The 27,647-nt window shown below is 35.3% G+C and overlaps 3 protein-coding genes across 6 annotated transcripts; all 3 read right to left on the reverse strand.

Moving 5' to 3' along the window:
• Positions 1-5,313: 5,313 nt before the first annotated feature.
• Positions 5,314-12,263, reverse strand: LOC120186984 (E3 ubiquitin ligase PQT3-like). 2 transcript variants are annotated; one of them, XM_039190778.1, is made up of 15 exons: positions 11,718-12,263; positions 11,027-11,123; positions 10,746-10,827; positions 10,453-10,619; positions 10,293-10,369; positions 9,519-9,575; positions 9,277-9,433; positions 9,037-9,185; positions 8,769-8,933; positions 8,382-8,675; positions 7,911-7,949; positions 7,574-7,823; positions 7,264-7,383; positions 6,959-7,034; positions 5,314-6,157 (listed from the first exon to the last, which is right to left on the reverse strand). In XM_039190778.1, exons 1-15 carry the CDS (start codon positions 11,719-11,721, stop codon positions 5,483-5,485), a joined length of 2,409 nt encoding a protein of 802 aa, XP_039046709.1. In that variant the 5' UTR covers positions 11,722-12,263; the 3' UTR covers positions 5,314-5,482. The 2 variants fall into 2 exon arrangements, with proteins under 2 accessions (XP_039046709.1, XP_039046708.1); XM_039190777.1 differs by having other exon boundaries at positions 11,358-12,263.
• Positions 6,285-27,551, reverse strand: LOC120186985. Of its 2 annotated transcripts, XR_005522248.1 has the most exons (7): positions 25,971-27,551; positions 25,287-25,433; positions 24,943-25,059; positions 24,210-24,837; positions 15,883-15,886; positions 10,418-10,427; positions 6,285-6,300 (listed from the first exon to the last, which is right to left on the reverse strand). XR_005522248.1 is itself a non-coding variant. In XM_039190779.1 (4 exons), exons 1-4 carry the CDS (start codon positions 27,498-27,500, stop codon positions 24,247-24,249), a joined length of 2,385 nt encoding a protein of 794 aa, XP_039046710.1. In that variant the 5' UTR covers positions 27,501-27,550; the 3' UTR covers positions 24,138-24,246. The 2 variants fall into 2 exon arrangements, 1 of the variants encoding a protein (XP_039046710.1); XM_039190779.1 differs by lacking the exons at positions 6,285-6,300; positions 10,418-10,427; positions 15,883-15,886 and having other exon boundaries at positions 24,138-24,837; positions 25,971-27,550.
• Positions 13,158-20,744, reverse strand: LOC120186988. 2 transcript variants are annotated; one of them, XM_039190781.1, is made up of 10 exons: positions 20,561-20,744; positions 20,081-20,140; positions 19,933-19,972; positions 19,223-19,401; positions 19,041-19,079; positions 18,853-18,939; positions 18,673-18,733; positions 18,374-18,498; positions 13,473-13,586; positions 13,158-13,343 (listed from the first exon to the last, which is right to left on the reverse strand). In XM_039190781.1, the coding sequence occupies exons 1-10, from the start codon at positions 20,606-20,608 to the stop codon at positions 13,209-13,211; spliced, it is 888 nt and encodes a 295-aa protein (XP_039046712.1). In that variant the 5' UTR covers positions 20,609-20,744; the 3' UTR covers positions 13,158-13,208. The 2 variants fall into 2 exon arrangements, with proteins under 2 accessions (XP_039046712.1, XP_039046713.1); XM_039190782.1 differs by having other exon boundaries at positions 13,161-13,343; positions 13,473-13,564.
• Positions 27,552-27,647: the final 96 nt, after the last annotated feature.

Below are 27,647 nucleotides of genomic sequence, written 5' to 3' on the forward strand. Positions count from 1 at the left end.
TTTATTTCAGTAAAACATATTCTAAAATCACCGTAATACCTTCCACCCGAATACTCTATATGCAGTCCCCCCTAACTGCATCCATAAGCACTTACCCTAAGCACACAACAAATGAGCCACCCTAAGGGAATTCCTTGGGGCCTACCCAAGGGTCTCATTAGGTTCGTATGGATTTACCAGCTTGATTAGAGCTGAACTTCTGTACTCCAGACTCCTACCCATATAGTATACAGTAAAATTGTGTAAAAATGACAATGTAGTTATTTAGATCACATAAATGGCCTCCACCGTACATCATATGCAGTTCCCCAAAACTGCACCCATAAGTACTCACCCTAGGACCAATAGACCTAGGAGCCAACCTAAGGGAATGCCTTGGGGCCTGAGAGCCTACCCAAGGTCACCTTAGATCCATAAGGAATTACCAGCTTGATCTAAGTTGAACATCCATATTTCAGCCTACCCAGATAGTTTCCCAATAAAACATTTCAAATAGTAACCAGTAGTTCCATGATCCATACTTCAGGCATATTTCATTTTTCCAGTAAAACAAGTAACCAATAAATCATTATATTAATCAGTTAAAACATTCGTAAATCAACCAGATATCTATTTATAATTTTAATACAAATAAAATGGTCGGTAGCATATAGGGAACATACCAGAAGATTCAATTATTTTTCGGAGACAATTGATCGTTATCAGGAAGGAAAAACATATAACTTCTATAGATTGGACGAAATTTAGAATCGAGGTCCCTATAAAAAGGGTTCGTTCATTAGCAAATCTAATCAACATTCAGAAATTGATGTTTGAAAAATCATTTAAGATTCGAGTGTATTAAAAAGGTACTCATGAATCTATACATCATAATTATTAAAGATCTAGATATAACATGAGTATTTCCATTTTTCAGGAAAATAGGGGTATTCCATACATTTTAATTTCTGATGGATTCTTAGTAACTTAATCCAATAAGGGTAAAAATAGTTTGTATTATTCTAAATTTATATCGAATTATCATGATTTGGAGTCAAAACGTGCTAACCAATCTCCACCCTGAAAAACTTGCCAATAATTCAGACTGATATACTTCACGAATAATCACTTCTTAATATTTATTACACTCGTTGAACTGGTTATTTTCATAATCACCACTGAACGGAACTAGAGGAGACGATCAGGTATTCGATGGTATTATATATTTTTGTGATGTATCAGTATCAAGAATACTCAGCATACTTGAGTTAGGCTTCATAACCTTTAGGGATGATACAACATTTAAGTTTATTGGTGTTTCTAGAATTTATCCAAATACATTTACTTATTCTAAGTCGTTAGGATATTTAGGTCACTTCAACATTCGAGGTTACTTTACTCATCTTTGAGTTCAAGGTATTCTAATCCTTTTGGGGTTTAGGGGTATTTCAATCATTTGAATATCATAGGTTATTTTAGTTATTTCGTATCTCAATGAAATTTCGATAATTCTTTTCAATCCAAACATATACACTTCTTCTAGTAATTCAGTCTAGTATGTCCTTTCTGGATTATTTTTCACTTTCAGGGGTAATCTTGATCTTTTTATAGTACAAGAGCATTTTTATAAATTTACTCCATAGATCTATTTTTGTAATTTCTTAACCAAATATTCTCGGCATTTAACCCTTAAAGAAATTAATAAGAAATTTGGATCCTAAGTCAATTTATTTACTAACTAGTCCATGAACTTAGAATTATTTCTGATCGGTCTACCAATTTCTTTTGTGAGCCGTCTGAGTCTTATAAAGTGTTATGCCTTTATTCCATATTCAGTTTGAGTCTAGTGAAAATTAAATACACCTAATTGACCAATAATTTTCATTCATGCATTTACCAATTATCAATGAGTTTCGAAAAACATACAAAAAGTAGTAGATTATTACCTCTTTTTACGAGCCACATCGATTAACAAATTAAACTCCACTTTATCACTCTTAAAATTTAATTCCACATTCCATAACGTCTCGGATACATGGCAAAACCAATTACATTAGAAATAGAAGTTAAACGTGAAAATTTGCATTGAATCGAGAGATAAAATGTCGAAAAATAGCTTATCGAGTTTGAATTTGGAAAAACGAACTTCATATTCGGAATCGGGACCTCGAAAAACATACAATATGATTTTTTTAAAAAAATTTAAATTTTTGATCAAAGTCAAAGTCAAAGTCAATGGTCAACTCTGGTCAAAGTCAATGGTCAGTCAAAGTCAATGGGTTGACTCAACTCAACCCAGTTTGGTATGACTGGATCGGTTCCATAAGGCTCCTGGACCGACGAACGAATCCCACGTGCACTGTCGGCGCGTGGCAACATGTGCGGTAGCGACGGGGGTCGATTTGGACGATCGAACGTTCACGATCAATTACACACTTGAATTTAGCCAAAATTAATCCAAATTTACAGCAAAATACGCCAAAGTTATCGGAAATCGATCGGGAACTTACCCCGACGGTAAATGGCAGAAAATTGGCTTCAACACGGAGACTCACCGGTTGGGTTTCGAGCGCACGATAATGGTAAATCCAACTATGGTGGCGGTGATGCGAGTGGTTGCTAGATCAGTAGTAATCGAGTGAAAATCGAGCAGTGTAATTTGGGGTTTTCGACGAGGCTTTAACGACTTTTATACGACGATCGACAACACCTATCGAAGCGGGGTTGGAGGGGTTTTGGTCGGAGCAAAGTGGCAGTCACGGTGGGGGTGGTGGAACTCTCCAAAGTTGCTTGGACGGGGGCTAGGGTTAGGTTGGGAAATTGGGGGGTTTCAATTTGGAGATTTTGGGGATTTAAATTCCGAGCTTTAAGCATTAACATATATATTTAATTAAAATGTTAGTAACAATGCCTAGCCTAGATGGTAGAGGCATGGATGGCCTTATCCGGGGACACGAGTTTGACACCTTGCAGCACCAATTTCATTTTTTTTTCTTCTATGTCAACAAAAAATGAGTAAATTCAAGGTTAGGTCCCTAAATTTCCCTTAACATCCTTAAACGGCATGCAAGTTCTGAAAACTTGTAATTTGATCTCTAATTTCATTAAATTAATTCTTTTATTTTTTATTTCAAAATTGGGTTGTGACACGCAGCCTAAAATATTAATAGTATGGGTTAACTACATGGTTGATCACTTATCTTTTAGTTTTGTCCACTTTTGGTAACTGATTTCAAAATGCATAAGATATGATCACTTACATTTTTATTTAATTAAGATATGGTCACTTTCATTTTTATTTAATTAAGATGTGGTCACCCCGAGTTAATTGCCCTTAACAACAATTTCATTTTTTATTTTTTTTCCTTGTCGATAGAAAATAAGTAAATTCAAGGCTAGATCCCTGAATTTACACATGCAAGTTCTGAAAACTTGCAATTTAATCCCTAATTTCATTAAATTAATTCTTTTATTTTTTATTTCAAACACAACCTAAAATATTAATAGTATGGGTTAACTACACGGTTGATCACTTATCTTTTAGTTTTGTTCACTTTTGGTAATTGATTTCAAAATACATAAGATATGATCACTTATATTTTTATTTAATTAAGATATGGTCACTTTCATTTTTATTTAATTAAGATGTGGTCACCCCAAGTTAATTTCCCTTAACAACAATTAAATATTTTTATATAATTACACAGTTGGTCCTTATTATTACATATTCTCTCAATTTAGTCATACTTTTAATAAATTAAAATAAATTTAATCATCCAATCGAACAATGACAAATGTCATGCCAGTAAGGTTGTTCAAAAATACTCGACCCGGTTGAGTTGACTCGTCAACCCGTTGACCCAGTCAAAAAATATCGAGTATTTATAATAAAAATACCTGATTTTTTTGGTCGGGTACCCGACCAGGTTTCTGGGTCGAGCATGGGTCACAAAATGTTGGTTAACCAGGTACCCTCTGACCCGATACTCGATTTATTATATATTTTCATTTTTATTTTATATTAAATTGTTATTCATAATCCTCAAATTATTTCATTCTAACATTCTAAAATCCTAATTTCTTAAATTTTGACACCTAACGTTCTAAATTCTTAATTTCTTAAATTATTTCACATTAACATTCTAAATTATTTTGTAAAATATTTATTTTAACTTCAAAACATTTGAAATTTAATTATATTTCTTTATCTTAAATTTTATTTCAATTATGTAATTTGAACTTTATGTGTGGATTATATATATTATAGCTTTTTAAATTTTAGATTTTTTTTATATAATTTTTTAAAAATAATATAATTTAAATAAAAAAAATATAAACGGGGTACCCTTGACCCGAATTATATATAATATAATTTTATATATATTAACTTAAAATATTTTTATATTAACTTATTAAATAATTTTACTATTAACTTAATTTAAAAATATATAATTTATTTTACTTTATTAAAAGTATCACTAAATTGAAAGAATATGTAAACAATAGGGATCAAATGTGTGAATATATTAAAATATTTAACTGCTGTTAACAACTGTTAGCTCCGGGTGACCAAATCTTGTTTAAATAAAAACTTTGGTGACTATATCCTATGAATTTTGAAATCAGTGATCAAAAGTGTACAAAACTAAAAGATAAGTGACTAACATGTAGTTAACCCTAATAGTATTTGTAATATTTACTGTTTATAACTCATTTTTTATCATGTATAATATTTTAGTGCAACCTGTTATGTTACTTTGACAAATAACTTTTCCAATTCTAATTTATAACATTGTATATAGTACTTTTAATTTGTAACTTTTTTTACCAGTCAAAATTTTTTTTATTTGTCAAATAGTTTCTTCTATATAATCAGAAAGATTATATATATATATATATATATATATATATATATATATATGTGGACAGAGAAAAACTATATCTATGAGAAATATTTATTTAAATTTAGTCTAATTATAATTTTAGTGTCAACAGTGATATTATATTAGGATTAAATATTTATAATATTTATTTAAATATATATAATTGTTATCAACAATTCATATAATAGAATAAAATATTTGATGTTTTAAATAAGATTAGAAATTTAAGTTTTAATATTAATATAAAACATAATCGAGAAAAACACCCTTATAATAGGTTTATATAATATCTGATCTAGATTAATTAATCTATCCAAAACTTACACTACTCTGAATAAGATATATATCATCCAACAAGAATTAAGATTGAATAAGAAACACTATTTATTTATATATAAAAAAAAATAACACATTATGAGAAAACATCAACTTTCAAATCATTGAGGATTGCAAAATACGAATAAAAAACAATTGTATTATTTTCTCCACAAATCTTTCCATTAGGCTTAATAATAGGGCATATTGGTGCAAAGGTGCAAAGATGCAAAAGTATGCGATAGCTCTTCGAGAGCGAGCAAACTCTGCTCGAGTAACAAACAGTACTACAACAACAACCTCTGCTACATTCTATGTTTACTATAGCTGCCGCGTTCCTGTTCCCGTTCTCTTGACCCTCTTGAGTGCCGTGGTTCCTCTTCATGCTTAGCTGATGGTAGCAGCGATGACTCGTGCCTTGACGGCTTCCTTTTGAAATGTCTATCATCATCACTCGACTCATAATCTACAGCATTGCTACTACTGCTCTTCCTCCCACCGCCACTAGTAGTAGAAACTGCCTTGGCAGATACCGAAGACGACTTGTAATCGTATCCATTGGAGGATGGTTTGTGATGGCCAGAAGATGCCAGTGCATCAGAAGATATCTTCTGTTTCTTCATGCTAATTTCTTCTTCTGGAAAGCTAATGCGAGAAAACACGCTTGGCTTTGACTTCTTATCCATTTCTGTAGTAGTCGTGGAAGTTAATTTGGGTGCTGGTTCAGGTGCAAGCCTGGTAGACTCAGAGCGACGATGATGATGATGATGATGGAGATAGCGATCATGACCATGGTCACGATCATCATAGTTACGGTCATAATCACAATCAAGATCATGATGCTGATCAGCTTTCCTCTTTGAAGGACGTGGAGGTGGTGCTTCACAGTCCCGTAAGGAACGTTCTGGTGAGGTCCTCTCTGATCGGTAACGATGATGTTCGTGCCGATGATCACCGCCTGACATTTGGGGAATAGGCTTCTGTAACAAACAGACATCATAGAAACGATGCATCATTAACGGATCATCTAATTTCTCATGTCAATAACAAGAAATACAAGGCTTAAACTGTGCAACTTTGACCATAAAAAATTTCTGAGTGAAAAACCAAGAAAATGGAGAAACTTCAAAGTAGGCCTGAGTTAAAACAGCCAGTCAGAAAGTTGCAATTTTTATACACTTCCTTTTTTTTTTTTTGATAGAATAGTGGCCTCATTAAAAAAAACCCTTCTAATCCTCCATGTTATGTGAGTAACATGAAGGATTAAGGAAGAAGGAAAAGAGTGCCTAGAAAATTTTATTCATAAAAACAATAATACATAGGTAGAGCCTAACAGACTCCAAAACCTCCAAATGAAGAACATAAGACTTAACTCCAAAACCTTACAACACAGAATATAACATTTCCTACAAAACAACATAACCAATATAAAACAAGAATCACCCTATCCCATCTTTAGCTAGTTTATCAGCTTCCCAGTTTGCCGCTCTCAAAATATGCTTTATAATAATATCCTTTCATGAATTCTCAATATCAATAAACGGAACCATGAGTTCATAACAAAAAATAAAAGCATAAAAACAGAAAAAGCACCAATAAACAATCAGTGAATCCCATTTACCGAAACTTAAAGAACTAAAATAAAATAAAATCTTATATCCCTACGTTACTACAAGACTTAGTGCATCCTAGACAATTGGTTCCCAACAATCATGTAGCATACCTCCTCGCATGACAAACAACAAGAATTAAACAAAGCTGGGGGGAAAAAGAACACATACAGATTTTGACTTCAATGATGAAACATCAGCACTGCTGCTCACTTCCCTAACAAATTCCCGATCTCTAGAGAACTCCCTGTAATAATTTTAGAAATTGTAAGTAAACCATTTCATTCCAAGAATCCATCCCTGTAAATACTAAGATATTAACACGTACAGGAAGCCCTTTTCCAGGATTTCAGGACTCACATGCACATTGTCCCAAGGAGTTAGCCAAAAGAATTACTAGGAATTATTCCAAGGTCAATGGAAAGTATAAACCAATTGAATAACAATAATGTACGTAGCAAATTTATGTTCAGTACCTTTCACCTCGTCTCTCATTTTCACGCTTCCTCCTCAAAGCAGCTTGCCTAGCCTCAAATTCCTCTCTGCTCATGATAGGTGGGGCAACATTCATACCCATGCCAAACTCGGCAAGATCTCTACAAACCATTAAATTCAAAAAATCAAAGATGTCCAGACTCCAGATATCAGCATTAGTTCATTACATAAGAAATCAAAAGATGCATAATCCAATATTTAAAAAAAAAAAATAGACAGAAATGCCATGCACAGGCTAGGAATACACACAACTGGCATAAACATAGGCTATTTAACAAATGTTACACATACCTCATAGGTGGGACGGGAGGAAACATATAATTTTGAGCACCAAAAGGATCTGGTGGCATGACACCTCCGAATGGCATGTCCATTGGACCTAGTCCATACCCACTCATATACGGCATCACTCCAGCATAAGGACCCATAAATCCATCCATCCCAGGCTGCATACCAGTCCAGTAAGGATTATAGGCAGAAGGACCCATAGACATCATATAATTCTCAGCTGCAAGATCCTGAGGGGTTTTCCACTGCAAGTCTGGAGTGGGACAAATAAGATTCAGGTTACAAAACTCAGATATAGTTTAAACCATCATCAAATACAAAATAGTGGCTGAAAACCTACCATTTACTGGCAAACGAACCTTCTTTTTCTTTTTCCTTCCTGGAGAAGAAAAGGATCAATTAAACCAATGATCCATTTATTTTTCCTCATTTCCACTAAAGAAAAAATAATACTTACTCTCACTATAATACACACACAATATAAATCCTACTCAGAGTGCAAGATGGAACAGGACAGATGACAAAAAGATTTAGTGCATGAACAATGTAAGTTCTTAACAGACACATTTGAGAATTTCTTTAAAAATTATGACATCATAAATAGATCTCAGCCACAAGCTTTCAAGAACGGGAATGATCCTGAGGTTGACAAGGAATGAGATAGCCCAACTCCAGACATTTCCACACAGGTTTAACCCCAAAATCTCACCGCTCCCGCAACGAGATCAGTAACAAACTAACAATGTCCTTAAAGGTTGTCTCCTAACTTGGCCAAACCAATATCACCAATAAATTAACAAATCAAAATTACCTGCCTCTCCAGAAGCCACCTTCTGTTGCACTTCTTCATCCAGAAGTGGGGCACTCCCTTGTGATGCAGGCTCCTTCACACTCATCGACTCCAGTGTAGCTTCAGAAGAATCAGCTAGTTTAGTAGTCTTCTCAAAGACCTGCTGTGGGGGAATAGCTTCCTTCATCTTATTAGCTTTATCCTTAACATCAAGACTTTCTTCCTCGGCAAATACTGGTTTCTGCTCTCCCTTAGATGCAGCAGATGCAGTAGGAGATGGAATTTTTGGTTGTGGACCCCTTGCAGATTCCATATCTAGATTTGAAAGACAGGACAAAACAATAAAGATTTGTGTATCATAGAAGTCAGTTGAATGTCAATTCATTTGATTGTCAGACAGTGACGAACCTTGAACTTGAAAAGTGCTTCCCGTATTGTCAGCACTGCTGTTACCAGACTCCAATATACGGTTAATTGTATCTCGTAAGGTCTTATTTGGAAGAAGATCATCAGCAAGTATGTTGGTTGCCCCACATACACACATTGACTTTGAGATAATATGGTCCCTTATACCTGAGTTATATTTTGTCAAAGTGAGCTTCAACATACATATACAAAACCATTCGACAGGGGAGCAAACCAAAAGATGCATGGGTTAAGCAGCAATAAAACTCACATTTATCACAAAAACTCGTAAAACAACATTTGCTAGTTAGAACAGCATCTTTCATTACTTCCTTGCACACTGGGCAGTGGAGTTCAGGTGGAAGGTCACCAACAGAACGAGTGGAAGGTAAGCCCTCAATTTCTTTCTCAAATGCAGCCCTATTGGAACAAAAAGTTGGTTTTCAAGCATAACAAATAAAATTACCCACAAGCATGAAACAAAACCACACTGATAAGACAAAACAGTTACTCGTTGGGTTTCAAAACAGCAACCGCTCCACTAGGTAATGCGTAAGAACCATCAGGAGTTGCCATTAGCATTGACTTCGGAATGCCAGTTGGAGGCTTCACCCTTTTAATATCATAGTTTGGATCACCATTTGTGGGGCAGTGCTGAATAAAATGCCCTGAATCACAAATTCAATAGCAACCACAGGTTCACTAAAATGTATAATCTAAGCAAATGAAAAAAGGAAAGTAAACCCAACATACCAGGCACCTTGCACCGGTGGCAAACATAGCCTTGAGGAGGCGTTTTGCGCTCCAATCCTAATCGATATCAATAAGAAAAACAAAAACTTCAGTCAAAATATTATTTGGAAGCACAGTTATAACAATCAAATGCCCCACAAAATTTCCAAAATAACTGATCTAAATGAGAATAACAACTATCACACTTTCAAGCATAAACATGTTTACACACAAAACTGCTATATGTTATGGCAACAAAAGAGAGAAAGTTCGGACTTTGATTAATCTGCAGAAGCATATACCACTGGCAAGATCACACTTAAATGATGCAACTATGGACAAAGCCAGCACAATCACACGCACTTATATGCGAGCGCGCACACACACACACTATATATATATAGGTAATCACAGAATGAATATCTCACACGCAAAAGCACAAGGCACACGAAACAAAATGATAAGCCACAGAAGACAATCAAACTTCAATATTCTAGAGATGTAAGTTAAAGTGAACATCCTATACAGAACCCCATGCCCCACTCACGAAGACGGATTGAGATCCAGTCCATTACTATTTTGTCCAAAACTATCCCATTCAATAATCATTATCATATATATGTGTAGGAACCACCTATGAATTGTAATCAGGCTTATGAATAATGATGAACGGTGATTAAGTTTATATTGGATTGTAATGGATAAAAAAGAATAATGGATGGTAACTTGAACCCACAAAGACACACAGCCATGATAAACGATGCAATGAAGGCAAAAAGGGCTCAAGAAAATTACCAAAACCACGCCCTCCCATCCTTCCACCCATACCCCTTCCAAAGCCTCTACCAGGTCCCAAGCCATCTGCACCTAGGCTGCAAATCCAAATAATTAAGAATGAAGATTGCATCAATAGAAGAAACAAAAAAGGAAAATAAAGAAATAGCATTCATCTCACCGCTGCCAATCTAAGGCAGGAGTATCTATTAAAGCCTTAATCTTGCTTTCCTCATCATCTATATTAGTAGGGGGAGCATCAGGAAGTGGATTGCTTGACTGGACTGGCAGCGTTTCAGGTATTGAATACAAATCGTTCCCAAATTCATCCCATTCTGAGTCTTCGGGCTACAAGTAAAAAATCAAAGCCCAACATGATAAATTCAATATTCATCAAAGGCAAAAAGACAACATTATTAGTGCAAACACAAGTCTATTTTCATCAAGGAAAAAATGTCAGAAGCAAAGCAATACATATTTTGGAACAGATGAATCAGCATCCAGGAAGCTGCTCATTTCTGGTTGAGCATTCTCAATCTGATTTGCCACATTAGGCCTGTGAAGCATAAAAAAAGTGCAAACCTAGAATCAGGTGTCCTCTCACAATAGTAGCCACCAAAAGTCAGAACCAAACTAAACACACAATTGATCAAGTTCATGCAGCTAACTGAACTTCTTGATACTTGTTATCTTAACAAGTTCACTAGAATTTAAATATTTTAAGTGAATAGGTATCTAAAGGATCGAGATAGTACTCTGGTGCAGTAACAATGGGCATGCGAGGCCTTCCAGGAACCCGGCGAATCAATACAGAAGTATTTTTGGGGATTAACATTACTTCATCTAGATATTCTGAAAATGAAAAGATAAAACAAGTCTATAAAAACTATAGAGATATGCTATTTCATCAACGGAAACAATTACTAAAATTTAGTCCTAACATCAAATCAAGAAACAAAGAGTGAGCCAATATAAACCCCAAGGGGATTTCCAACAAAATGGAAGATTTGGCTATACTCCTAACCCATATTTTTATGCCAGATTAAACGAAAAATAAGAATTCCAATGCATTGAGCAAAGACCGACCTTCATTAGTTTGGGCATTAGTGACAACGAGGTCAAAGTCTGTACCCCTGCCCAGGTGCTTTGATTCAAATATTTTTTCTTTCAAAGTACCAACGCTTATAAACGGACCATCCATGGAAATTGAATCAAAATCTCTTGCACTTTTAAATTTGTAATAAACAGCCATTTTTAACCTTGTTTCCTCTTAATAATAATAGTAGTAATAATATAATTTTTAAAAAAAACACACACACACACACAAAAGAAAATATGAACTTATTTCTTAGCCTTCCAAACAATAATAGGCCTGATATTCACTAAAAAACAAATATAAACAGTACAAAAGTTTTTTTTCTTATTCTATGAGAAACTGAACCAAACTCATCGATTCTTCTTCGGTGTAAATCCCGAAGCTCTGACATCAAAAAGTCAACCCTGAAAGCTTCTTCACGCTGTATTCCAGTAATCGAATCTTTCAGCTATACCAGCAGTTTAGGGAAAATCGTAGGGAATAATGCAAAATCCCCTTTCCTCTTAGATCGTCAAATTCGCACAAAATCTTCTATTATCGATTATTTTAGTAAAAGAACCGCTCCGAATCAATCAATCCACACGGCCCAGATCTTGTAAAACGCGAGCAAAACAAACCTTCAGGAAATAATCCTACGATAGATTGATCTTCAAAAGGAAACTCGGGAGCTTTGAGACTTGAGATTCTGATACTCCGAAACCGAAAATTATAACATTACAAGCTTACAAAAACGTAATCAAAGATCGGAAACTGAAATAGTTAGTGAACAGCGATCATCGTGAATCTCTAGGGTTATGACCTGGGTAAAGGGTTTCAAGAAAGCGGAAAAGGGAATTTGGGGAGAAGGTTATCGAGAAGCTATAACCGAATCTGGCCCTCCAACAAAAATAAATAAATAAATAAATAGATATTATCTACACTCTATAATTGACCGCCATATGCCCCGCACGTGCAGCTCTGGTGACAACCAGGGACGCAACTACGGGCCCTGGCCCACAATTGTGTGTGGATTAACTCTTTCTTAGGTCCTCTATTTTAAAGTTAGATAAACTGAGCCTTAAATCATTTTTTATTAATCAAATATTCTATTGTCGTTGGTCCTCGAACTGAAACCATTAAAAATAATAATAATTCATTTAATAAATTAGGTTATTTAGTGTATTCTGTGAATACATTTTTAATAAAATAAATAAAATAATATAATCATATAGTATTATTAAATTTTATTTCTTTCAATGCGTGATAATGTAATTTACTATATCATAATCTTTTTAGGTACTTTATATTCACATAAATTTTATTAAATAATCTTTTTAGGTACTTTATATCCATCTTATTTTGTATAATTTCATGTTTTAGTTAATTTTTTAATTATATAAATTTTATTATATTAATATATTTGTACCATATTGTGCTTTGTAGTACCATATATTTCAGCATATTAGATTTTTTTCTTATTAATAATTATTTATTATAATATACATGAACTATAAATATTTTATATTTCAGTACATATTATGTAATTTTCACTCATAAAAATGACCCGACAGGTGTCTAATTTCTGAACATAAGAATAAATGAATGGCAAATTCTAATAAATTTGCAATTTTATATTTAAAATCAATAACACTAAAACTAAAATAAAAATTCATTAAAATTAAACTAGAAGGACAAAACCCAATACGGTTCAAATTTAACTATAAAATAAAAGAAGAAATGAAATTAGGGTTTTCACTCAAAAACAAGAGTTGCATTTCTTTCCATAAAGTGAAGAGTGTAATCTACTTAATCTAAGTTTAATTAAAATGGTGGGGGAATAATAATAATTTGGTCAATGAAAATCAAAAAGGGAAAGACAATCTCACACATCGGTCAATATTAAGGAAGATACAATCACCGCATAGACTAGAAAAAAGAAAATGGCTATCTGAACGAAGAACTTTGGGTTTTCTCTCATGTTGGGAGATGTAACCGCCCTGCAAAACCAGAATCTTAACCTGGTTAATAAAACCTTGTGGCTGGTGAAAATGGAGTAAAGAAAAGTTATGTAAAGTGAAATTATGATTCAGCAAGTAGCTTTTGTGGATGGTGCAACTGGATTTTACCTGGCGATTCGCTGTGAAAATCGATGAAACGGCAAACTTTGGATGAATACAATTCCGGGTCCTGTTAGAACAGCTGTAACCACATTGTCCCCCTGCAAGGTTGCATCGAAAGAACTACAAAACTTACATGGCCATACATGGCTGGGTTGCAATTAAATTTAACAAAGAGCAGGATTTTGGGAATAAACGTTGATCCAGATATTATAAAGGATTGGGCTAATGTTATTGGTTGCTCGGTGGGTTCGTTTCCGTCCGAGTATCTTGGTTTACCTCTTGACGTTAGGAGGATTTCGGTGGCTATGTGGGAGTCGATTGTTCAAAGATTTTATAAAAAGCTGGCTGATTGGAAGGCGTCGTCTTTGTCCTTAGCCGGAAGGGTGGTATTGGTTAAATCAGTGGTGTGCTCTCCCAATCTACTTCTTTTCTATCTTCTGATTACTAGTATGTGTTTTGAACAAGTTGAACTCCATAACGGCTGCTTATCTATGGGGTGGTTCGACAGATGAGAGAAATATTCATTGGGTAAATTGGGTTTCGGTGTGTAGGCCTAGGAACTTGGGGGTTTAGGAATTCCTAACTTGGACAGCTGGACCTATTAAACAGAGCTCTTTTGGCGAAATTACTGGAAATTTGCCTGTGAAAAAGAATCGTGGCGGAAAAGGCTTGTGTGTTGTGTCAATAATTTGGATACGAATGCAAGTGTGGTAGATAGTTCGATTTCCTCTCGTGCTTCGTGGATTTGGAAAGGGGTGGTAAAAAATTTCTATTCAAGCGATGATTTTGGAGAAAGTCTTGGAAATAATATGCAATTAAGAGTCGGTAATAGTGAGTTTGTTTATTTTGGCATGACATTTGGTTGGATTCGATTCCATTAAAAGATCGGTTTCCGAGGTTATTCGCTCTCTCGGTTAACAAAAGGGGCAGAGTTGTTGATTTCAGGAAAAATACTTCGTCGGGGTGGTTTTGGGACTTACAAATGAGAAGGAACCTTGCTGATTAGGAGTTGGACCAATAGCTCGTGCCTAATTCGATGTTGAGTAACTTTTTATTGTCGCCTTCGGTGGAGGACTGCTGGGTTTGGACAAGGAATAGGGAGGGTTGTTTTTCAGCTATGTCGTGTATTAGGAAATTATTAGGAAATTTTTTGAGTTTTTTTTTATAGGAATTATAGGCCTCATTAACCCCCTTCTTGATTAATGGATCTTTTGGGAAAGTTCCTTAATCAGCGGAGGGAGGAAAAGAGTGCCTTAGGATTTTATTGATCAATGGCACAGAACATAATATACAACCAGAAGACAGACTAACAAAACCATAAAATTTACAAAACACTTAAACAAACCCCCTATACAACCAGACCTCTCATAAACAATAGCAAAACTATCACAGTTCCAACAACCTCAATAAAACAAGACCCTACTGAAAACCCTCTAAGGCAATTATAAATATTCATCCAATTCCCTGTTTAGCTAAAGTGTCAGCCTCACAATTGTTGCTCCTCGGAATAAGTCTTACAATGATCTCCCTCTCCAAGATTAGGGAAGCAATTTTTTGAACCAACGACCTAAGAAACCGAGGAGATGATGTCGGCAGCAAAATCCAATCCACCACTGACTTACAATCACTCTCAATAATTAACCTTCCTTTCATCGCCCATTCCGACGAGAGAAAGAAGTCTATGCCTTTCTCAATGGCTTTCAGCTCAGCAAGTGGAAGAGGACCTGGACCAACAGCGTGCGAGAAAGACCCAAGAATTTTCCTTTCCGAGTCTCTTAAAATGCCCCCAATTCCCCCCAGCAGCCCATCCCCACTAATTGCCCCATCAACGTTAACTTTGAAAAAATGAAGTGGAGGAGGAAGCCATCCCTGAACCTTATTCCTTTTAGGTTCCCTAGTCTGATGCTTGTCAGCAAGTGTAGGGTCCCCAACAAGAGAGTCCACCTGAATGATAACGTTCGGGTACTTAGCTAGGAACCATTTAACCAATCTAAATATGCATATGAAGAAAAGAGAAGGTCTATCCAGTTTCCAATCATCAAAAACCACCAAGTTTCTAGCCTTCCATAATGACCACATAACTACCCCCGGTATAAAGCTCCATATTATTGACTTTGGCCTTAAGTCCGACCATGAAGACAACAAAGAAACTGGATCTTTAGGCAAAACTGACGAGACTCCCCATAACCTCCAAAAACTGCTCCATAGGTCCCATGCAACCAGACACGATATGAACAAATGCTGAACTGTTTCCTCCTGTTTCGCACACAACGGACAAGAGACCTCCTCCAAAGTAACACCTCTCCTTATCAACTCCGTTCTAACTGCCAGTCTTAGATGAGAAACCTGCCAGAGAAAAGTTTCAACTCTAGGCGGAGCCAAACCTGACCAAATGAACCTTTTCCAACTGAAGCTACCCCCTGAGTTGGAAGAAAGGGTCAACCTGCAAGCTTTAGCGGTGAACAATCCATCTCCCTTCCCCGACCACGCCAGAAAATCATCCACCGAATCAGACAAACCAGCATTCTCCAGTAATGACATCAATCGGATCCAGTAATCCATCTCCCAATCACATAGATTTCTTCTCGTTTGAATGTTCCAAATCCATTTATTACTCATGAAACTGCCAAACTCTGAAACTTTTCCCCACTTATTGTTAGAAAGAGCATAAATACTTGGAAATTGATTCTTTAAGGAATCCTCATTTAGCCACACATCATGCCAAAATACAATCGATTTTCCATTGCCTATTTGAATCTTCGAATGAGATCTCAAACCATTTCCAATTGCGTCCTCTGCCAAGTAGTTTTTTGTAATACCCTTCCATATCCAAGAATCCGAAGGAGAGACTACCTTGTTGAGGTCTAAAGACAGAATACTCACATTATGTTTACTACAAATCATGTTCTTCCAAAGTGTGTCTTTTTCATTTGCGAACTTCCATACCCATTTACCTAGCAGCACTCTGTTAGCGAAATTCAAATCCAGGATTCCCAAACCTCCCTCCTCTAAGGGTTGACAAACCCTTTTCCAGTTCACCCAGTAAATTCGGCGTTTTGAAGACCCTTCCCCCCACAAAAAGTTTGCCATAATAGAATTCAACTTCCTATAAACCTTACTCGGAATTCTGAAAATAGAGAGGAAGAAAATTGGCAAGGAGGATAGGGCTGATTTAATCAACACTAATCTGCCCGCCATAGATAGTGTTGAAGCTTTCCATCTGGATAATTTTTTGTTGAAACTTTGCATGACTGGCTCCCAAAGAGCCTCTGAGTTTCTTTTTGCACCTAATGGTAAACCTAAATACACTATTGGAAGAACCCCAACGGCACAACCAGTCTCCTTAGCCCATTCGTTTAATACCTCGTCATCCACATTAATTCCATACAAATTACTCTTCGACAAATTCAAATGGAGTCTAGTCATTATGCTAAAGATCCTCAAGACTCTCTTAATATTAAGAATGTAGGTAGATGAGTCTCGGCAAAACAAAATCAGATCGTCAGCAAACTGTAAATTTTTTGAGTTGTTGGTTGCTAATCCTATTTGGGTCATACAAGTTTGGTTAGGGGTAGCCCCGCCTCGAGTGGAAACTTTCATCTGGCAGGTTGTTCATCAAATATTAGCGGTTAAAGAGGAGTTGTTGAAGCATGGAGTCGCAGGGATCGTGGATCCACTTTATCGTTGTGTGGCAGGTTTTCAGAGTATGTTTCTCACTTTTGTGCATTGTGATGTGGTTTGGGGCTTATGGTCTAGATTTTTGAGCTTTTGGAACGTTTCCTTTGTTGTTCCAGGGATTCCAGCTGCTTTGATATCTGTTTGGGCAGATCTAGTTTCGCGCTTGACTATTTGGACTTTCATTCCAGGGGCGTTAATTTGGTCAGCTTGGAAGTGTACGAATGAGATTATTTTTGAGAAAGGAAAGTTGGGCTCTAAGTTGTTATTTTTTCTTGTAAGATATAGGATTGCAGCACATTTTGTAGCTAGATTTCCGGACTTGGTAATTCCTTTTGACATTTTAGCAGGCGATCCAAAAGTAGCAGATTCTGTTGTGAGTTCTAAGAAGGCCGGCTCTTCATTGGCGTGTTGGGTTCCTCCTTCGGGCTTCTTCAAAGTCAACATGGACGGTGCCATGGATAAAGGGTGGTCAAGAGGAGGTATTGGTGGTTTGCTTAGGGACAGTGACGGTGTGTTGCTGTGTTCATTCTCAAGGAGTGTTGGTCTTGGGCCTCCTATCCTTGCTGAATTATTGACTATTAAAAGGGGTATGCTTTTATTTATGGAGTCCGATTTTGATTCAAGGGGGAGGCTTATTGTAAAATTGGATTGTTCTACTACTTTGGAGTGGATCAAAAATTCAGGTTGCTGTACTCCATTGTTCGAGTCATTTGTGAAGGATATTGTTGCTTTAGTGGTAGAAAGGGATGTTATCATTAGGCATATTTTGAAATCCGCCAATTGGGAGAGGCGGATGGGTTGGCTAAAGTAGGAATTGGGTGATTCTTGTGTTTTCAGGTTTGGGTGATTATGTTAGGTTATGGGTGCTATGTTGGTTGTTTAAGTGTGGGTTTTTATGTTTAGGTCAGTTTTGTGCTGAGATGTATTCTGGCTGTTATTGTTTGTATTGTACTGGTATTGTACTTGGTATTATATTAATAAAATTTTGAGGCACTCTTTTCCTCCTTCCAATGTCCGTTAAACTACTTCTGTAGTTTGAAGGTTATAAAGGGGGTTTTTAACGAGGCCTCCTATTTTTATCAAAATGTAATCAATAATTTTGGTCATTAGAAAAATACCGTCAACAATAACTGAAAGCACACAATTGTAAAAAGAAAACAGATGCACCAGAACTCCTACTCGACCAATGTCTAACGAGAGGGTAAAAATAACAACTGAAAGCAGCTTACCCCAAAGACTGCTCTTCTTATTGGACCATTGTATTTGATTTGAACGTCGATGGAAGTAGTAAGGGCTACTATGCATGAGATATCAACTGCCAATACCTCCCCCACCTCAAGAATTTTCTGCACAACTAGCAAAAGAAAGAAGCCCACAGAATCCCAATGGTCAGTTTACCTATGAGTATAAATTTACAACTTCCATAAGAAAAACAGAACATGCTCTCTCGTGTCCTGTAACGTGCTATCTTTTGAACTCAAGCAAATCAAAAGGCAATAAAAGGATGTACAAAAGAAAAGATACATACCAGATCCACCAGCAAGAATAAATGCAAGCCCCTGACCCGATAACTTCTGTCTCAGAAATCCCTGCTATGCCAGTAACACATCCATCAAATACACAGAAACTGAAAAAGATCTTTGAACACAGGAAGTGTATGAATCTAAGAGAAGAGAAACTGATAAAAAATAATATATCATTATGTCACCTCTACACTGGTTACAATATTCCGTGGCCGCTGATCAACTGTATTATTAACCTTCACATCATTGATGGAGCAAAGAAATGCATCTGGCTACAAAACAAGCACAAGATGGCATAAAGATTCCAGCAAATGCAATGAAAAGCAAAGCTCAAATTTCAGCAAAAATGAATTTGCATGAAGAAGTCAGGTACCTGACATAAAATCACTCCACCAAACATTGCTAAATCGATCTGTCAAAATAAACATGAACCAGGAAAAACATATAACTCATAATTAGGGATAACAAAACGGAAATTTGGGATTACGAAGTATCAAACTTGACGTGTACTATAAATAGGTCTATAAATAACTGCTAAGAGTTTGAAACACAAACCGGAAGAACCCTTGCAAGAGAAGGTGCAGCAATGCCAACAAATCCATCATTTGGACCATTATTGCGAAGAGCAATACTAGTTACACTCTTCCCAAAAAGCCACTGCCACATGCCGGCCTCATTTTCTGGAACATAAGTATTTTCCATTTCAATGGACCCAGACATGAAGCACATGGAACCTGCATTTTGTTACATTCCACGTCAACTTTAGATGAATTAAAGTATACATGATAACAAACAATAACTAAAAGAATGCAGCAAGCCAATCATCTTATCGATTAAGCAGTTCTCCTTATTGAACTTCAGCAGAGTACCTAATGTGATCTTAACTATAAGAAAAAACTATAAGAATACACGTAGATAATTTAACTGATAGTAAAGTAACTTCTCCATTTTTGAACTTTTTGACACTTCTAGTCACTATTTGTACTACAAGATATTCTAGGCAATAGAAATATGTAGCATTCCAAATTGTAGAATATAGAGCTGAACTCCTAGCCTAGCAGCCAACAATTTTCTTATCATAATATCCAGAAAGCTTTATCATTCATAATTTTACCAAGAACAATAGCTTATGATCACAAAAATATACTAAAATTACAATGATTTACTGCATCGTGATAGCATCAAGACCATCTTCCTATACTAAAAAATAAAAGTATAGTAGCGTTAACCCAACCAAGGAATCCAATAGAAACCAAATAACCTACCGGGTTTTGCAATAACCTTTTCTTGTGGCTTCAGCATTATCTGGTAAATGAACCATCACCAAAATTAAACAACAAAGTTCCATAATCATCCGTAAGAGGTCATATGCTTAAATTAAAAGAAAATTCTTTGATAAAAACTGGGGAGTACCTGAACTATTTGAGCTTCACCACCCAATATCTGAAATGGGGTCACAGCATCTTGCTGACTCTGAATGATTTTATACCAACAAGAGATTAATATAAATATACACGCTGAAATATTTAAACTACACAGCATTATCATTCTAGTTTCATCAGGAAACTGTCCCCAATTTGGCATTCGAGCTAGCTACTCTCACTTTGATCACAGCAGTTTATACAAGTTTGTTCACAAATTGATTATAAACGGATCAATTTCAAGAAAAAAAAGGGAATCAAAGTCAACTCTATTTAAGGAAATCCCAATCAAAATTCTTCAACAATGAGAGATCAAATGCAAAAGTAGAGCCTAAATTCCATTAAATTTTCACGACACTTTTCCAAGAAGCAATACTAAATTTCCTTGTGATTTTACCCTCTTTTCCTCATGAAACAAGCAAAAATTCAGTGAAAGACTTGAGAGTACGAAGATTTTTTAAAAGAACGTTACCTGATAAACGTAGGGTTGAAAAGGAGTGGAAAAAAAGGGGGCGGCCATGGACGACGAGGTCTCGAATTTGAAGCTAAATTCTTCGATTTCGAGATTTAATCCGACTTCAACACTTTAATCACAAAAATTCATAAGGGAAATATAAAAACAAAAACCAAGGAAATTATTTTCTCTGCGTCTGTCCTTTATGAAAGTAGGCGATCTGGGAATTAAATAGGTAGAGATGTAAGTTACGTAATTAGCCTTTGAAACTTCTGACACCGTCGGATGAACTATTGCGGGACGAAAAATGTTACTTGGTGACTCTTTAGTCATTTTACATTTGATATTGTCGATATACGGTCTCTTGATGACATGGCGTCATATTATTGGTTGAAGTTTCAAGTCTATACGTGTTTGTTTTTCAATATAGCAAGAGAAGCTCCTCGCGTTCTCATAGCCGCGTCGGATTATCTATCTCATTTCTCCCCTCCCAACCTAAATTGAATTTAATTCAAATTTTATTTTGTTATATCTACCATGCATGTAATTTTTTTTAAAAAAAATCATATGTATGAATATTTATTTGTTGAATGATCGGAATAATGATTCTTATGTGTATTTATTAATTTTTATTCAATTTTAAGTAATAATTTTTAGGGTAAATTGTAAGAGTGACAACTGAACTATAGTTCTTTTTTATTTTAACCATCATTTTTTATTTTTTATTAATCAAGTCACTCAACTATTTAAATGCATTCAATCAAACCACTTATTGTTAATATTTAATGAAATTATTGACATTGACATTACAAATAATAAAATTTGTATAATTACACAGGCTTAATTCCCAAATAAGTGTCTAAACTATCATTTTTGTCAAATAAGTGGCTACAGTTTTTTGGCCCATCGAGGTGCTTAACGTTATAAACGTTACCCTTTTAGGTGTCCATGTCGTCAACACCGTTAGTTTTCCCCGTTAAGTGACACATGTCAACACCTGATAATTTTAAAAAATTTATATAAAATTAAAAAAAAAGATTATATATTTTTAAAAAAGAAGAAACATAAATTTCAAAATAACCCGTAAACTTTGAAAACTTTCATTTCAACCCCTAAACCCATGTTGATCGCTGCCTTTACCTTCAAAGAAGCTCCAACCGACCTCCCTTCCCCTCAGCGACCATAACCCCTATAAAATCATGACCAGTTGAAGATCAATCGACCACAAATCGACGTTTTAAATCTTGTGAACCCTAAGAAGAAAATCGTGATCACACATAATTTTGATGGTTAATCAGCGACAACTACGACGGCATATAACTAGGATGATGTCAATGACTACGTCGACAACAACAGTGGTGGCCAAAGAAGGCACTGGCGGTAGATTAAGCTTAGGATTTAGTATTTTAGGGTTGTTTTATAATACAAGAAAAGTTAATGTTTTTTATAAATATAATAATATTTTTTTACATAAAAAATCAAAATTATCAGGTGTTGACACGTGGTACTTAACGGGAAAACTAACGGCGTTGACGATCTGGGCACCTAAAAGTGTAATGTTTGTAACGTTAGGCGTCCAGATGAGTTAAAAAAACCGTGTACACTTATTTGGCAAAAAAAAAAGTATAGTTTGGGCACTTATTTGAGAATTAAGCCAATTTCACATATGGTCATTATTACTTATATATTCTATTAACTCGATCTTAATTTTAATAAATTAAAATAAATATAATATTCGAATCAGATCATACCACACGCCACTAGTACTGAATATCATCACACTTGTCATTTGATTGAAGGATTTAATTTATTTTAATTTAATATATTTATTTTTCATGGATTATAAAATGACGCGTGGTGGCAAAAATTTAAAGTTGCTTTAAAAGGGAAGTGTGGAAATCAAACATGGGTCTTGTTATTTGTTAAAACGTACCAATCATTAAACCAAGCAGATTATTTTGTTATATATTAGTTTTAACTTAAATTTACATATTAAATTAAATTAATATCTTAATATTAAAATATATATTTAATTTTTATCTTAACTTAAAATATATTTTATTATTATTTTAACTTAAAAATATATTTTAATTTTTTATTAACTTCAAAAATATAATTTATTCTTATCTAATATAAAAATTTAATAACAACTAAAATTAGTATAATTACATGTTCTAAAAGAACTTTTAAATATATGTAAAAAATACATAGTTTGAAATATAATATTTTCATCAATTAAGATGAATTCTCTTTTTCATAAAATCAAAATCATACGATCGAGGCAAAATAAATATTGAACAATTTTGATTGAGTAAAAATAACATATGAGAAATAGCTTTTAAATTTTTATTATAATCTTGTAGGTGATGTTGAAAAATTGCTAAACAAACCGCTAATAACACCACAAGTTCATAAGTAATTAATGAACAAAATAAAAATAAAGTATGAAAATTCAGAAAAAAGTAATAATTTTACACACAAAAAATCATTAACTTAAAAATTTCAGTTAAATATTCGATTACCTTCAGGATTTAAAAAGAAATCTTTGAATTTAAAAAGTACATAATGGATATAAATAAATAAGAAAGAGAGAGCAACACAATATATAAGTTACAAGAAGGTAGCTCTTAATTTAAGATTTATGCAGAGATAAAATTACAGTTAGATTTGAAATTAAATAAGACTCTAATTAATTTAATTTTGATTAAGTGGAGATATAATTAAAAAATTAATAAAAGTATATAATTATATTTTTTTCCTTTTGGCATTAAGGGGGCATGGCCTAGGTAGGTCTAGGCCTCCCTCCACCCCTGCGTGAATTTAAGTTAAAATGTGGAATACTATATAAAATATTAAAAATTTAAATTTAGATTAATATCGAAATATATATCATATGTAATCTATCTTAAACAAAATAATATGTTTGATTATTCAAAGGTTGGAAGGTTGAACACCTTGAAGACCTAAGCTTAAATTCCACACTCCCATTTTTCAGTAGCTTTAATTTTCTTTCTACTAAAGGATGATGTGTCATCCTCTGATTGGTGAAATATTAAAATAAATTAAATCCTTCAATCTGGTAACATCACGTGTCATGATATTTGGCACACGTGACACTCTAATTAGAAGATCAAACTTATTTTAGTTTATTAAAATTAAGACAAAATTGATATAATATATAAGTAACAATGACTTTATGTGTAATTATACCAATGTTATTAATTGTCACATCTATTCCTCCACTAAATGTTACCAAGTGGCATGATTAAATTTATTTAAATAGTTGGCTGACCTGACTTACAAAAATTCAAAAATGAGCTATAATTAAGTAATAACTTGTATAGTTTATCCTAATTTTTAATTATTTTATTTAATATATTATAAAAATCTTATCGGATTAATCATTCTTTTCATTAGTATAAGAGATTTGGAGTTAAAAATGTCATAGTAAACTTCATTGATACCAAAGCAAGCCGATGAAAATAGAACTCCAATGAGAAATAATGAACAACAAAGTAATGAAAGAATTGGACCCAAGGGAGAGAGGGAAGTATAAGCTTGGGAAGTGAAGAGAATACAAAGGGGTTTGAAAATTTTCTTTCTTTGCTTCACACACTGCTTTGAACACAAAAGAGTGGATCAAATCCAAAAAACTGGAAAAAAAAACATTTCTCCCTATTGTTGTGCCTGATTTATTTACAATATTAACGACACAATCCAAAAGCTTTCTTAACTACATTATATACAACAAACAAGAGCAACACCATCACCACCTTCTTGGAAGCCAACACCCTAAGATTTATCCTTAAACCATGTTTTCTCATTAATCTCGTTGTTGTTGTACCCATCATTAATAGCCATGAACCAATTAAGCAAACAAGAGTTTTAACGATCTCACCTGGTCTGCTCAGGTTTACTGCATCGCCTGGGAGATCCACATAGGACCACTTATGATCAACATCATTATCTTCTGGGCAGTTTAGGCCAAGGCTTTCGTTCAACCAACTGGATAACCAAATAAGCAACTTTGCAAGCCATGTAACCTCATCATCGGAGATTGGGCGCTTCATCCAGTCACCCCTGTATGTGACATTAGCTGAGGTTTGGTTGCCAACTCTTCTGGGTTTGAAGAGCTCATCGCGGATGTGTTGAGTCTGTCCCAGTTCAGGTGAAATTGGAATTGGTTTCACCATAGAGCCACCAAACAAGTAGCTCACCTTTTCTTTTAATGAATCTATTACTGCATGTGCCATATCATCACCTTGCAACTCGGCTTCTGCACGCAATATAAACAACTGCACGAACAAAATCATTGTCAACAGATGACAACAGGTATCGGGGTAGATTACATAAGATGCAATTGCAGCTTTACAATTACAAATATTAGAAGTTACAAAAACCTGAAGTAGTCGTTGTCCCCCATCTTCCCCATCACTAAAGAGTTTTAGATCTTTGTTCCAGTTCTCATGCAAGAAAGATCCATCAGCATCACTTTCACATAAACCATCCTCCCAATCCTAATGATGTCAGCCAAAGACGGTCAGACAATAGTGCAAATATGCTCCATTTCAAAAAAAAAAAATTGGAACGACCGAAGAACAACATCAGAAACTAATGGGAAACCATAAATTGAATTAAAAATAAAATAAAACCCACATAGATTGGAACTTCTACATGTGAACCCTTATTTGCTGAAATTGATAAGCAAAAGGAAAAGAGCATAGAGATCCAGTCAGTAATCTACCTTCAATTGTTCACGAATTGAAGGAACAAATCTATACAGGTCATTGAGGGCTGATTTGCTTGATCCACCTTGTTTAGAATGAAAAAGGCTATCTACATTCTTTATAAGATCAACCAGCTCTTTAGAGGATGTCAGCAAACTTATAACCTGTAAAACAAGAGAATGAAAAAGATCTTAGAAGAAAAATAGAAAATCAATAGAGATTAGCAGATAGCAATCTATCTTAAATCATAAGAAAACCTATGTACATACACCAACACTACCAAGTACCAAGTGCACAGTGTTGTCTACCTTATTTCAGCATTTAGCTCAATACTTCTCTTGTTATCTAATCCTTAACAACACAGTGTTGATAACCTATAAAAGGATACTCAACCATGATTGGAAATGATAGGAAGTTATACAATTACAATAAGACATCAACTGGATAACCTAAAGGCTAGTGCCCACATGAAATAACCATAGCTCCTAATATGGTATGGTACCCTCTATACATGACAATATCAGTGCTGTCAAGGTTTGGTCCTAGACATGTTGATCATTGCACCTTAGATCAGTTAGGGTGAGGCACATTTGATCGGGCACCCAGTGTGCCTATAAGAGCTTTTATTGTACAACCATAAGAAAGATTTGACAGAAAATTCACTTAATCAAAGTAAAAATGGCTACAGTTAAGAAGCAAACCTTCAATACCATCTGGACAATTACTTCGGGATCTGTATGAAGGAACTTGTGTGCAAACCCAACGAAATGCATAACCAGTGAACTGTAGTATAGAAAATTAGACAACACAAAGGCTTGCCACAATGGAGAATATCCAGAAATTTCAGTCTGTGTTTCCTGATTCCTCACATCCTTACTTGTTCCATTGACAACCGCATCAAGCTCTGCAAAATCATCCAAGCTGATTGTCCAAGGCTCCATATAACTAACCCATACGGAGAACACCTGGGATGTATTCTTTATTGAAGTTCCCACAGGAGAGAACAAGAATGTTCTCAATATAAACCTATACAAAGGCCTTTGTATCCAGGTGCTCCAAGAGCCAACGGAACCCACAGAAGGTGACAAGGAAACAAAGTCCCTTGGCGTCCCACTATCAAAACCACCAGAAACCCTCCAGCTTGGACTTCCATTATACTCAATATTGTCAAAACCATCCATAGTTATCACTGAGCTCAAATTCAAGTACTTCACAAACAACTTCACCACCTCACCCAGCCCACTTGTCGGTGGGCTCTCCCCCAACACTGACCTAAATGGAAACGACACACCAAATGATTTGCATACATTAACAGGCAATGGCGAAAAATCATTATCAACCAACCAATACTGCACGAAGACCTTGACCAAAAACTCGGCACGAAATATGACTGAACCATCACAGTTCAAAGTATGATTCAAAATTGAACTACGATAGGGTTGGTGAGCACCCAAATCAAATATAGGCACAAATGCACGAAGATAAGCAAATAAAAGCTGTACATAGAGATTACCCTCAAATTTTTGCTCCATTTCACGCTTAATTGACCCTGAAAACCCCGGAATTGAGCGTGTCCAGTTCTCTAACCTAAACTTTCTGCTTCTTTTTACTGAATTCAAGTCCAAGTTCTCGCCGTTTCCTTTACAAACGGGATAATAAGCGAACCAAAACAGGTAGTATTCAAAAACATTCAGTTGAATTTGACATAAAGAGCCCTGAACCGAATCTTCTTTGACTTTACCTTTAAAGAAAGGGCACAAATCGGAAATAACCCGGCAATATTTTTCGTTCGACAACATGAACCGGACCCACTCAGGGAGCCGTTCAACAGGGAAAACGTATTTGACGAGGGAAAGTCTATCAACGGCTGAAATTGAGTTCATCAGGGTTCCATTTGGGGAAAGGAGGGAGAATACTTTAGAGGATAAATCAGCGTGGTTAGACTGAGAGGCAAGTTCGATCCATCCATTGGACTGGGGAAGCTGGGGTTTCTGAGACGGTGGAGGTGGGGGTAGTGACGTGACGTCATCGAAGCCGAAGAGCTTGCAAATGAGTGTAGGGAAGGTGATGGAGAAGAAATGGCGGGACTGATCGGGTGTATGTGACTGTAGGAATGAATCAATGGAGGCGCAGGTGGCGGAGATCTGGGAGGGGGCGGTGGAGGCGATGATTGCGGAGGCGAGTTCTTGGGATCGGGAAAGGGAATTGACGGCGTAGGAGCGAGGGAGCATTATAAACTTCTACGGTAAACAAAAATGAAGAGGTTAGGGTTTTTGCTTTGCTAAGAAAAGAGATGCAGAGCCAGGGTTTTTGATTGACTTTTCTATTTCAAATCAAAGGGAGAAGGATATGTGGCGCATTTTTAAGGCATGTAACCC

The sequence above is a fragment of the Hibiscus syriacus genome, unplaced genomic scaffold (assembly GCF_006381635.1).
Source record: "Hibiscus syriacus cultivar Baekdansim isolate YM2019G1 unplaced genomic scaffold, ASM638163v2 tig00113722_pilon, whole genome shotgun sequence".
Classification (NCBI taxonomy): domain Eukaryota; kingdom Viridiplantae; phylum Streptophyta; class Magnoliopsida; order Malvales; family Malvaceae; genus Hibiscus; species Hibiscus syriacus.